Here is a 13,754-nt window from a genome sequence, read left to right as displayed (position 1 = left end):
CTTGAACTCTGTGAAGCATTTATTTGGGCTGCAATTTCTAAGGCTGGTAACTGAATTTATCCTCTGCAGCAGAGGTAACTCTGGGTCTTCCTTTCCTGTGGTGGTCCTCATGAGAGACAGTTTCATCATAGTGCTTGATGGTTTCTGCGACTGCACTTGAAGAAACTTTCGAAGTTCTTGAAATTTTCCGTATTGACTGAGCTGCATGTCTTAAAGTAATGATGGATTGGAGTTTCTCTTTGCTTATTTGAGCTGTTCTTGCCATAATATGGACTTGGTCTTTTACCAAATAGGGCTATCTTCTGTATACCAACCCTACCTTGTCACAACACAACTGATTGGCTCAAATGCATTAAGAAGGAAATAAATTCCACAAATTAACTTTTAACAAGGCACACATGTTAATTCAAATGCATTCGAGGTGACCTCATGAAGCTGGTTGAGAGAATGCCAAGAGTGTGCAAAGCTGTCATCAAGGCAAAGGGTGGCAACTTCGAAGAATCTAAAACATTAAATATATTTTGATTTGTTTAACACTTTTTTGGTTACTACATGATTCCATGTGTTATTTCATAGTTTCTACAATGTAGAAAATAGTAAAAAATAAAGAAAAACCCCTGAATGAGTAGGTGTGTCCACATTTTTGACTGGTACTGTATGTACAGTATATGTGGAGCATAATGTATTTAGAGTTTTATTCACATTGTCATGTACTTGTGACAAATAATGCATTCCGATTATTGCATAGATTGTAATAGACACCTGCGATTTGTGTAAAATACTCTTTTAAGGTTGTACTAATTATGATGAGCTAATGCTGAGCTATTTGCTAGCTATGTGTGGCACCATGTTTGTTGACATTATACAATGCATTCTGGGTGTCACGTAAACATCTGTTAGACCAAAGATGTTATAATGAGATGAAGGAATGGTTCACTTATCTTTCGAGTAAACTTCCGTAATTGAAAGGAAGTGATTGATCGTAGACGACACACCACTTCAACATGCATACTGCAAACAGACCAAACTCATCTTGTCTCCTCTTCATATCTTTGGTTGGAGGGAAAAAACAAACATGGTGGCGCGCACAAACTACATATCGTCGGATTACTTAAGATTTTTATAAAGTGTTATACTCAATTATTTCGATCAATGGTGAGCTCACCCCATGATGTGATGAATTCTAAATAGTAATTGCTATTAGCTAATTCATATTGTGGTTTCTGTCAGCCGAGAGTTAGCGCTAGGACTAATGTAGCCTACATTTTCAGTCTGGATGATTCTGTTATGACTTTGTAAGGACTGTGTTTGTGCAAAATGTTTCTGTGAAAAAACATTGTGGCCAGCTCAAACGCTAACTGTTGCGTCAATCGAAACTGGACGTTCTAAATAAGCGTTCTAATCACACCGGTTTGAACGTATGCTGCAGGGACCACTGTAGAATGATCACACCCGTTTGTTGGTACATGTCAAAGGGTTCAAAAACATAAGGTAACCACTCTTTTTATAGATTATTTTCCCAATTTCGTGGAATCCAATTGGTAGTTATAGTTCTGTCCCATCGCTGCAACTCCCGTACGGACTCGGGAAAGACAAAGGTCACGAGCCATACGTCCTCCAAAACACAACCCAGCCAAGCCGCACTGCTTCTTGACACAACGCCCGCTTAACCCGGAAGCCAGCTGAACCAATGTGTCGGAGGAAACACTATACACCTGACTAACGTGTCAGTGTGCATTGCGCCCGGCCCGCCACAGGAGTCGCTAGTGCACGATGGGACAGGAATATCCCTGCCGGCAAAGCCCTCCCTTAACCCGGACAACGCTAGGCCAATTGTGTGCCACCCCATGGTCTCCCGGTCACGGCCGGCTGCGACAGAGCTTGGACTCAAACCAGGATCTCTAGTGGCACAGCTAGCACTGCGATGCAGTGCCTTAGACCCCTTACCACTCTTATATTGGTGATGTTAGACCTACTCACCTGACACACATTCTCCTTCAATGAGGCCGCGCTCCCTCTGTCCACTATGATCTTCTTATTGGGGAAGAGTGTGTCATCGCACTGTGAAGACTCCTCCCTCATGGATGAAAAGCTGTCATCGAAACTGGATGTAAAACCCTGAGGAGCAAAGAAGACGAAAATCAGCAGGACAGTTCAAGCACCGAAAGCCACATTGCAAGTAATCATGCCGTAACACTATTCGATGCAGAAAAACAAAAATTCAGGTACGTATTGATTCATGTTTTAGTATTATTTTTTTCTTTTTTGGATCATTATTGTGTAATTACAATTTTACCATGTAATTTCTATGTTATTATCAGGTAAAACATATGGACCATCAAATTAAGCTGCAGATTTAACCTCTTGTCTGACCTCTGGGTCTATGGTGTCCCTCCCATCGTCATGGAGATTAGTGTCCTTAGTGGGGTGCGTGGTGAGGTCGATGTCTGACCCCCTCTCAATGCAACTCTGGGTCTGGGGGCAGGATGCAGGGGTGCAGGGCAACATTGTGGAGGATGCAGTGGTGGATGTCATTGGTTGCTTGATCTTTGATTTAAAGGAGTGTTGTCCAGAGCCTGGGGGAAAAAAACAGTCAAGTCAACTTTGACCCCAAGACCAATCAACCCTCTGAATTGACAATCCTGAGTTAAATGAAAGCAGTATCACAAAGCATTGTGATAAACAGTGTATAGCCTTACATTTCTTAATGCTTTTCCCGTACTCATCTTACACAACAGTGGGAAAGACGCTTAAGAACTGTGTAATGCGGACAGTTTGAGGGAGGTCCTTCCTGTGTAGACTGACCTGAATGAACAGCATGGCTTGATGAGCTGGACTTCAGGGACTTGACCTGTAATACACAATTAATCAGTCAACCCCTGCTGTAAGGCCTTGACTACTGTGAAAATCAATGGACCCATAAGATACAAAAATCCTTAAAGGGGCAATCTGTAATTGTTACATTTTTTTTTTTACTTTAAAATTAATTATATATTGCAATTGTTTCTTGAAGAATGTAACATATGAGCTTAATTTAACTGCCTAACCCCATCAGACCCAAAATATATATATTTTTCCTCCACTGTTTGTAAACAATGCCATTGTAAACAAACACTGTATAGCTTAAAAACATGGTTAAAACTATAATTTTGATCTCATAGATGATCAGTCATTGCATCCATTGCCCCATCTATGAATTTGGTGGTTACATTTCTCCAGCTCCATTCCTAAGCTCTTTACCCCAAAAGGTGGTGGGGTGTATGCTTTGTTATTGATTGAACTGCACATTGTCCCTTTAACCTTTCTGGCGCAGGCGTTCCGCTAGCGACCCACCTCGACAACATCCAGTGAAATTGCAGAGCGCCAAATTCAAAATACAAAAATATTCATAATAAACATTTATAAAAAATACAAGTGTTATACATCGGCTTAAAGATTAACTTCTTGTAAATCCAGCCACTTTGTCAGATTTCAAAAAGGCTTTACCGCGAAAGCATACCATGCGATTATCTGAGGACAGCGCCCCGCTTACAAAAGCATACAAACATTTTACAGCCAAGTAAAGGAATTACAAAAGTCAGAAATAGCGCTAAAATTAATCACTTACCTTTGAAGTTCTTCATATGGTTTCAGTCACAACAGTCCCAGCTAAACAATAAATGTTTGTTTTGTTCGATAAAGTCCCTCTTTATTTCTCAAAAACTCAGTTTTGTTGGCGCGTTTCGTTCAGTAATCCACTGGCTCAAAGGCGGTCAAAACATGCAGACGAATACATCCTAATACTACCGGTAAAGTTCGTCGAAACATGTCAAACGATGTTTATAATTAATCCTCAGGTTGTCAATTGTCTAAATAATCGATAATATTTCAACCGGACAAAAGCGTATTCAATAGAAAGGAAAAACAACGAAGGGCGTGCACTCGGTCACGCGCGCAAACCAGAACTGCATGATTCTACAGTCCACTGATAGAAAGGTCTCATTCTTCTTCATTTTTTCAGAAAACAAGCCTGAAACAATGTCTAAAGACGGTTGACATCTAGTGGAAGCCATAGGAACTGCAATCTGGGTCCTAACACATTAGATGCTCTATAGGCATTCAATTGAAAACTACCCACATAAAAAAAATCCCATTTCCTGGATGGATTTTCCTCAGGTTTTCACCTACCATATCAGTTATGTTATACTCACAGACATTATCTTAACAGTTTTGGAAACTTTAGAGTGTTTTCTATCCACATCTACCAATTATATGCATATCCTAGCTTCTGGGTCTGAGTAACAGGCAGTTTTCTTTGGGCACGCTTCTCATCCAGATGTCGAAATACTGCCCCCAAGCCATAAGAAGTTTTAATGAACAAAGCACAACCATTCCCTAACCCCTCCATACCTTTTTCTTTGGGATTGTGGCAGCCTCTGAGTATTCCAGAATCTTCAGAGTGGGTTTTCTCTGTCTCTTACGGATGGTTTCCAAGTAAGGAACGTCACCTGCCACAGGACAGTGTTATTATGGACCTTTACACAAATCTGGGATAATGAGGTGTTTAGGATCTAAGACCACTACTATAGAGGAGTAATGTAATTTTTTGCAATTAAACCAAAGTATACATTTGATATGTAAATGGTTTCTCACCAACATTCTTTGTAAGACTGTCACACAACAGCGAAGGGTCTGCTTCAGGAGGCAGGGTTAGAATATCTATGGACAGGATAGGCGCATCCGGAGGGGGAGTGTTCTCTATTCGGGGAGGGGCTTGTCCATTTGGGGTCTTGGATGGTTCCTCTGGGGGCAGGGATTGTATTTCAGGAAGTGGGTTCAGAGGGGCGTGGTCATGTGTGGTTTTCTCTGATGGTAGGGGATCTGGTTTGTTGCTGTTGGATTGTGCCACCTGGAAAAACATGAAGAGGGTATAGAACTGGTGTCATGATACAAAACCCTGAAAATCCAAGAGATGTAATACTGTATGTTTAAGTGAGCTACCTTTCTCAAAGACTGGAGGGCCTTTTTCTGTTTCTTCCTTGTGGAGAATATCTGATCATACTCTTCTGTCCATTCTATGAGTCTTTTGCTTGGTTTTCTAATTCGTTTATGTGCTGATGAAGGACAAGTGCGCAAAAAGTATGAATATGCCACACATGTAAAAACCATAACATTTTATGATCTACAGAATTTGGCATCATGGCCCTGAATTGGACGCTATCACTTCATAGCTTTTGATATTTTCATTATGGTATAATTCCCGGAGCAAAGTCAATGCATTGATCAGTCATAATCTCCTTTGGGATACCCTTCTGTCAAACCAAGAAGAAGAAAAAACGATTTCTTACCTGTGGAAGCCTCCTGGCCTTCCCCAGTACTTTGTGTAGTGTTTGCAGAATTGATGGCAGGGATAATCTGCTGGTCCAACCTTGTCTTTGTCTGAAAGGACACCGATGGGTCTGCACCACCCTGCTCCAAAGGCACCATGTTCTGTAGTCTCTCATTCATTAGCCCACTGCAGCCCTCCCCCAACCCCCCTAATGTCCCTGAATCCTGGTCAAACTTCTGCCAGGCATTGATCGAAAGATGGTGTGAGTCCTCTATCCCAAGGTAGCCAGGTCCAGAAGACCTCTTACCACAAGGCTCTTTTCCATTAGGCTTATTTTTAGTCCCAGACAAGCCTCTCTTTTTGGCTGACCTTTTCAAGTCCTGGTTTATGCTGCCTTCAAGTTGTGGGATTTCTACTTTCAGAGAAGACTTGAGCTTGGGTTTGGCCTTTGTTTTTCCCTTGCACTGTTGACTTTTACTGAGAATAGGGCCTTGACTGAGTGACTCTTCTCCCAGTATGGGTGGAACCACTGAAGGCTCCTCTTTTACATGGACACTGGGTGGTCCAATTTCCAGCTCCAAGGGTGTACCATGTTTCTCCCTGGTATCGTGCTCGTCCTTCAGCAGCATGAGGAAAGTACTGAACTTGTAGTTAGTGTCTGGTTTAAAAGACACATGTTTTCCATCACCATCACTTGATTCCAGGGACTTGAAGGATAACTCTTTGATGTCTTTGAAGACATCCATGGGAGAGAAGCATGGCGAGGGAGAGGAACAGGAGGAGATGTGAGACACACAGTTCTCTTTCTTTTCCTTCACAGAAGTTAGAGGTATGAAGTCTGCAGGCATCTGGCATACAAAGAAGCTCTCATTTTCTGTCTTAACCTCTGCCACAAAGTCCTTCGACCTAGTGAACTTTGATGAAGAGCAATTTGGCAAAGCTATGATCTGATTATCGTTGTCAACCTTTGAAGGTTTGTCCTCTGTATAACAGTTTGTTTTGGTCTCTGGTTTATCAGAGGGCGTGTTTGTGGAAGATGAGACCTTCCGCTCAGCTTCCTCCATAGCTTTAAGGGCTCTGGTCATGAGGCGGTTGCTAGCGGGCAGATGCGCAGGCTGCTTTCCCAGGTCCTTCGACTGATCCGAGAGCTTGGGTAAACTTAAGACTGGAGTCTTAAACTGATCAGCAGTCATTTCTTTGACTGTTGCATTGGACACTGGAGTCTTCGACTGATCAGCAGGGCGTTCTTTGACTATTACACTGGACACTGGAGTCTTCAACTGATGACTAGAGCATTCCTTGATTGCCACACTGGACACTTGTGTCTTTCTGTTGACAGCAGCTGCAATTTGAGTATTTTTCTTGCAGGGGCCCTTGCTAAAGGAACTGTGTTTAGATATGGAGGTGGCAGTGATGAGTCGCCTGTCTTTTCCTGGTTTGCTGAACCACAGGCCAGTTTGGACTTCTGGCTGCTTCTTCACTTTTTCTACTACTGGAACTGAGGAATGAGTCTGAGAGGGCTTGGAATGACGCTCAAGTGCTTTAGGACACAAAATATTGGGGATAGAGTCAAGGTCCAAATACGGACATTCTTCTGGCTTGTCAGTGCTTCCAAATGTTTCGGTGTTGAAGAACTCATTTTTAGCTTTTGATGCTTTAGTTGGATTCTTCTTCCTCTGAGGCTTCTTGAAAATGCTTCCTTTCATTGGGGAAGGTTTACTTTGTGGCGACACAGTTCCGTTTGTTATGAGACTTGGTGCAGGGGATAGAGAGGCAGATGGAATGGAGGAAGGGGGAATTGGAAGGTCCTCATTCTCTGATGTGGACCCATCATGGAGGGTTGTATCTATAGAGTCAGGTATAGAGGCCACCATTTTGGGCCGCTCTGGGAGGACAGCTTCTGCCTCTGTCACACTGTTTTTCCACGATGCTTTAAAACGCTTGGGTATCTATGGAGGAAAATCAAGTGTTTTTGTAATCCCAAAGATTTGTATTTTAGATACATTCAGGTAAAACATGATTGATTATTGTCCAACATACAAAAAAGCTGTGCCACATGTTTGATTCACATTAATAATTACAGTGTATTTGTAGTCTTTTTCTCTTTGCCTTCCTCTCCTGCGTATCAAGGGGAGCTGCTCAAACTCAAAGCCTCCATGAAAAGTATGTGTAGCTTTTCCTGCGACCCAGGCCAGTTCCACCGGCTCTCCAAAGGTCCTGATGTGGTACTGCCGACAAGGCCTATCACTGGGCTCTGAAACATCACCACACAGGAGCAAAGGATCCGGGCCACTTGGTATTAGTGTTCGTAGGTTTCATATTCATTTAACCTTTATCACAGGTATAAAAAACATTTTGCAAGAGAGATGTGTCCATTTCAATGTAAAGTGGATTGTGAAATATAACACTTCCAAGCTAGTACAAATCTGTTCTACAAGATTAGTTCAAACAAAACAATGAGTTGTTAAAATAATACCCAGGACCAGAGCCTACCTTTCATTTTGTGGTAGGTTCCCTGTACCGGGTCAACTGTCATCTCACAAGGCCACCACGGTCTTCGGTTGAACTTTGCCCATATAACTTCTCCCTCTAAAAACTTTACAGGTGGAAGGGACTTCTTCTTTGGGCTGTCCATCTGTTGATAGACACCAAATAAATCAATATTTAAATTACTTCAAGACATGTTTAAATAGGTTTAAATTCATGTTATATGCAGTACCAGTCAAATGTTTGGACACACCTACTCATTCAAGGAGTTTTCTTTATTTTACTATTTTCTAGAATAGTGAAGACATCAAAACTATGAAATAACACATATGGAATCGTGTAGCAACCAAAAAAGTGTTAAACACATGAAAATGTATTTTATATTTAAGATTCTTCAAAGTAGCCGCCCTTTGACTTGATGACAGCTTTGCACACTCTTGGCATTCTCTCAACCAGCTTCATGAGATAGTCACCTGGAATGCATTTCAATTAACAGGTGTGCCTTGTTAAAAGTTAATTTGTGCAATTTCTTTCCATCTTAATGCTTTAGAGCCAATCAGTTGTGATGTGACAAGGTAGGGGGTATACAGAAGATAGCCATATTTGGTAAAAGACCAAGTCCATATTATGGCAAGAACAGCTCAAATAAGCAAAGAGAAACAACAGTCCAACATTACTTTAAGACATGAAGGTCAGTCAATACGGAACATTTCAAGAACTTTTAAAGTTTCTTCAAGTGCAGTCGCAAAAACCATCAAGCGCTATGATGAAACTGGCTCTCATGAGGATCGCCACAGGAAAGGAAGACCCAGAGTTACCTCTGCTGCAGAGGATAAGTTAATTATAGTTACCAGCCTCAGAAATAGCAGCCCAAATAAATGCTTCACAGAGTTCAAGTAACAGACACATCTCAACATCAACTGTTCAGAGGAGACTACGTGAATCAGGCCTTCGTGGTTGAATTGCTGCAAAGAAACCACTACTAAAGGACACCAATTAGAAGAAGAGACTTGCTTGGGCCAAGAAACACGAGCAATGGACATTAGACCGTTGGATATCTGTCCAACGTCTAAATTTCAGATTTTTGTTTCCAACCGCTCTGTCTTTGTGAGATGCAGAGTAGGTGAACGGATGATCTCTGCATGTGTGGTTCCAACCGTGAAGCATGGTGTGGGGGTGCATTTCTGGTGAAACTGTCAGTGATATATTTAGAATTCAAGGCACACTTAACCAGCATGGCTACCACAGCATTCTGCAGCGATATGCCATCCCATCTGGTTTGAGCTTAGTGGGACTATCATTTGTTTTTCAACAGGACAATGACCCAACAGACCTCCAGGCTGTGTAAGGGCTATTTGACCAAGAAGGAGATTGATGGAGTGCTGCATCAGATGACCTGGCCTCCACAATCACCCGACTTCAACCCAATTGAGATGGTTTGGGATGAGTTGGACTACAGAGTGAAGGAAAAGCAAGTGCTCAGCATATGTGGGAACTCCTTCAAGACTGTTGGAAAAGTATTCCAGGTGACTACCTCATGAAGCTGGTTGAGAAAACGCCAAGAGCATGCAAGGCTGTCATCAAGGCAAAAGATGGCTACTTTGAGGAATCTAAAATATAAAGTATATTTTGATTTGTTTAACACTTTTTTTGTTACTACATTATTCCATTTGTGTTATTTCATATTTTTGATGTCTTCACTATTATTCTACAATGTAGAAAATAGTAAAAAATACAGAAAAACCCTTGAATGAGTAGGCGTGTCTAAACTTTTGACTGGTAATGGAACTAAAAAAAAGTATTATATCAGAATTTACATGCCAATTTAAATACGCAAATGTAAACATATACAAGCATTCCAATATTTTCCAAGACTATACGGTTGCTGAGTTGCCAGGACCAAGGTCCTGGTGAATTAGGTTAGGTAAAGTTAAATCCCTGTAACTCTATCCTAATTTTCACCAGATGCAAGATAGTGCAAATCCACATTATATTACCAACTATCTTTTAAACACTAAAATTAATATATCAGCTCTGTGCACACTCTCTGGCCTAGATGTCAGTCAACCTTACTAAACTTGTATCAACGGATCATGCATAACATCCCAGCCACTAAACAACGCTCTGGATATGGCCTGACTAATGACTTTTCTCTGTACAGGTGTTTTATTAATTTCAAACGGTACAACTATTGATTGTAATTCAACATATGATATGCTGGAATTACATGGATCATCTCCAGCTAAGAGGATCTTATCTATTATAGAGGAAGTGACCTTCCTTGACCTTTCTTGCTAATTAGTTAGGATTTAGGCCTCTCACTACTTTTCATTGACATTTCACATATAATCAAAACCAATAAGCTTGACAATTTATGTTGCACAGTAAAACAGGTGATCTGGACTGAAAAGGAAGTACCCAGGCCAGAACTGTGACATGTTACAGGATTAAATATGAGGGCTGTTGGGTACTGCATGATGTTGCTGTCAATAGCCATGTTATGTAAAAGGTTCATAACAGTAGTAGGACTTGCCATTGAAGGCCCGGAGGGGCTATTCCCAAGAGAGAGCGGCTCACAGTTACTCCCCCAGTCCTCGTCTGAACCTTCATGTGCCGTTAATGGGGGGACACTAGGGGACTGCAAGCCTTTACCCACAGATAGCCCTGGCTTCAGTAATTGCTTTACCTTCAAGTTTAAAAATTCAGGAAGTGGTTCAGGTGACTTTCCAACTTTTCTCTGTCTGTCTGTCAGAGGTAAAGCTGTATCCTCATCATCCTCTTCTTCATCATCATCATCAAACAAAGTGGACTCAAAGTGCAGGCAGCCATTTGCAAAAGGGCTATTGCTATCCAGTGAAAAGTCTGGACTAGGTGGGTCAGAGATGCAACAGTCACTCTTCTTCTCCACACTAGGATTAGTCTTACTGGTGTCTGTGTCTCTCCTGCCTGGCTGGGGAGCTGTGAGGGCCAAGGAATTCCCAAAGTCAGTTTTCCCAACAGCATTCCGGGTGTGCGAGACCTCCCTCTCCCCCTCTCCAAGCTGTACCAGGTCCGGGTGGCTGACCATGGTGGTCAGGTGCTGTAGCCTTCTCAGAGGACTGTAGGAAGAGGATAGGTCCTTGGGCATGAACCCATAGGTGGATGGAGGTTTGAGGGCAGGGGCGGTGGACATCTGCATGGCACGTGGAGGGTCTAGTCTAGAATTGGGGTTATTGTGCTTTGAGGAGGGAGAGAAGGGGTCATTGGGGGCAGAGGTCAATGTTGGGTCAGTGTGACAGGCCTGAGCATTGCTGATAGGCAGTTCATAGGGCCGACTCATCCTGGCAAGGCTCCATCCTAAACATAAATAACAGAAATAGGCAAAAAAAATATTTAAAAAAATAAGTGATAACAACTTTAATTGCATGGATTTGCAATTATTGATCACATACAATTTGTTTTACTGTTCGTTGTTAGCTATTATAGAAAGTGGCAAAAATGGGGATGGTAATGGTATATTATTGAAAAGTTATTAAAAAAGTTATTTAAAAAAACAATAGTGTTGTAAAATTAGGAAAGTTTTAAATTACTGAGTTTCGTTATATATAAAAGTGTGAGATGGTTATCTTGCTCCACCTAAAAAAAATAGAAAATAAAGTATTAAGCAACAGTGTCATCATCATTCCACTCCTCGCTACACCGCCAAGAACGTGAATTGTGGCAACCTATTGCGCGTTTGGCAGGCCGCTGGTCATGTTAAAATTAGACCAGAGTACCTGTAATGACACGCTGTCCTGCCCAGCGACAATGAAGGGTTAAGTTGATTTCAAAAGGCTGATGAAGAAATCGCGAAACCAAGAATAAAGTGGACAGCTCTTGACAGCGCCTGTGCATCAACTCTGTGTGCCATGGCTCACGAGGCACCACAGAGATATAGGTTCAGTGCATAGCTGGCACGCGAACATACAGTATCGACACACAAGTTCACACTGCCACACATACGTACAGACTTCCACCGACAGATGTATACTGTACACAATGACGGAATGTTTAAACAAATAAAAACGCGTATGACAATGATATGCCGCAAGAATCTTACCATTTAAATGTCGGTCACCGCAAAAACAACTGTCAACCCTTTCATTTCTATCATTAAATATGCTATTTTCGAATTTTGTGAAAGCGGATGAGGAGAATCCCAGCAGCAGCAATACTAGGCCAGGATCCTGTGGACATATAGTCTACTTGCGATAGCTCTTACACCACCTTCAAACGATAAATATATGCATGCATTTCACTTACTGAGAGAACCACCCATTTACAGCGACATATGCTATAAGTTTCTAATTCCTTGTTACCTCATATTCAATGCATTATTAAATTATGACTAATTCCTAGCTGTCGACCTGCCCCTTGCAGCCCCTGCCTGCCCGTGTCTGTGTGAGAGCGGACCAATCGGCACTGCCTCCCAACCCCCAGTTTGGAGTATTGCTGAGGCTTTGAGTTCCACCAAAAATCCAAAAATATGTAGGGTTTAAAAAATAAGGGCATATTCCGCTCTACTGGTTGTTAATTATTACATACATTTTCAATTACTGTCATTCACGTTAATCACTATGACATGTCTGTCATTTGCTCAATCTGTACCAACAATGGCATCATATCATGCCCCATATGGACATTCCATGCGCTTTTAAATTATGCGATTAGAATGTTTTCATGACTGTTTTCATGTTTTCATTCTAATATAGGCTACCCAGAAAACAGATGGCTTCCTTGTCTTTGGACGAGTTGCAAAACCTTTTCTCTGCTCACCCGGTCCTTCAAAATGGAGTCGGTTCACAAAAAACAGGCCACAAAGTGTTAATATGCTCGATATGAAGTTCACATCAAAGCGAAAAAGATTGAACCGCAATTACGCACACATTTCCAATCCATCCAAAACATTCCGAAGCCTCAATGCAAAGCTGCATTCATTCATTAAACACCTTTGAATAAACCACTTTCACAATAATATTTAGTGTATATCATATGTCAGGTTACAGAAGAAAGGTTCACGACGGGAAAATGTAACTGGTGAGTGTAGTAGGGGGACAGTGTGGCATAATTCGCAGGCATTTCCATAGACTCCATCATGCCCTGAACGTCAAAAGAGAGTTTGAATCACGTATTGTCTTATTTGTGTGGATTGTTGCAAAGGAAATTATATTGGTAGAGACCGTGGATAGGGGGTGGAGTGGAGTCGTCCTAGATAAATGCACAACCATTAAATATGCAAAGATGTTAATCAAATAACAGTTCTGTATTTCGAGAAGGCAAGCTATGTCTTCACACTCTCCATAAAATTAATATGCGTTTTTTTTGATCGAGGGGAAAATCTAAAGCCTACGGAAGAACTGCGCTGTCTGCTCAGCCTCGCTCGCATGAGCCTGGTGGGAGAGAGGGCCTGCCGTGTACGGCGATGGGCACACACACAGTCAAAATAGCGCCCCGACAGATCAAACACGTTCATGCGTCTACAAGCCCTACTAAACGCGTCTTTCTTTCCTTTTTAGACTGCACTGTAACGAGAGAAAAATATATAACATGATGTAAAGCCTATCTATTTACATATCCGTCAAGAAATCGACTTAAAGTAAACTCTTACATCATCATCTCGTTGTGAGCCGTGTGTTCCTCTGTGCGGTGCTGTCTCTGTCTCTGTGTCTGTGCACTTCGTAATGTCGGCAAAGTCAGTCATAGCAGAAGACAATGGTGGTTTGAGACAGGAGCACATGAGTTTCTGATGAAGTTAGTCAGGTTTAAGTAAGCCTTTTTATGTACCACTCTATTCTTATCTTATTTTACACCACATGCTGCCATAACTGATTTATACACCTGTGCTCCTCCACCTCTACCCAAGCTGTTTTCACTCTTCACCTGTACAATGTGGACTCTTACAAGTATCTTATCTGTAAACGAGTCCATCATGCCTTTTTGT

General features: G+C 41.7%; 1 protein-coding gene across 6 annotated transcripts in view; it reads right to left on the bottom strand.

Annotated features, from left to right (window-relative positions):
• LOC129818290 (histone-lysine N-methyltransferase NSD2-like) overlaps positions 1-13,510 on the bottom strand; it is a 31,816-nt gene extending 18,306 nt beyond the window's left edge. For 2 of the 6 annotated variants that reach the window (XM_055874035.1, XM_055874075.1), the window contains exons 1-11: positions 12,077-12,618; positions 10,329-11,131; positions 7,802-7,943; positions 7,390-7,562; positions 5,328-7,257; positions 4,981-5,093; positions 4,633-4,888; positions 4,390-4,487; positions 2,806-2,851; positions 2,362-2,576; positions 1,981-2,118 (exon numbers count right to left, since the gene is read on the bottom strand). In XM_055874035.1, coding sequence (XP_055730010.1) covers positions 1,981-2,118; positions 2,362-2,576; positions 2,806-2,851; positions 4,390-4,487; positions 4,633-4,888; positions 4,981-5,093; positions 5,328-7,257; positions 7,390-7,562; positions 7,802-7,943; positions 10,329-11,131; positions 12,077-12,092 — 3,930 coding nt within the window. In that variant the 5' untranslated portion in view covers positions 12,093-12,618. Of the gene's footprint in view, positions 1-1,980; positions 2,119-2,361; positions 2,577-2,805; positions 2,852-4,389; positions 4,488-4,632; positions 4,889-4,980; positions 5,094-5,327; positions 7,258-7,389; positions 7,563-7,801; positions 7,944-10,328; positions 11,132-11,873; positions 12,619-13,421 lie in introns of those variants that run through there. The other 4 variants (XM_055874057.1, XM_055874051.1, XM_055874042.1 and 1 more) reach the window with 4 other exon arrangements.
• Positions 13,511-13,754: the final 244 nt, after the last annotated feature.

The sequence above is a fragment of the Salvelinus fontinalis genome, chromosome 2, assembly GCF_029448725.1.
Source record: "Salvelinus fontinalis isolate EN_2023a chromosome 2, ASM2944872v1, whole genome shotgun sequence".
Classification (NCBI taxonomy): Eukaryota; Metazoa; Chordata; class Actinopteri; order Salmoniformes; family Salmonidae; genus Salvelinus; species Salvelinus fontinalis.
The sequence above is the reverse complement of the archived record's forward strand: the minus strand, read 5'-3'. Positions and strand labels throughout refer to the sequence as shown.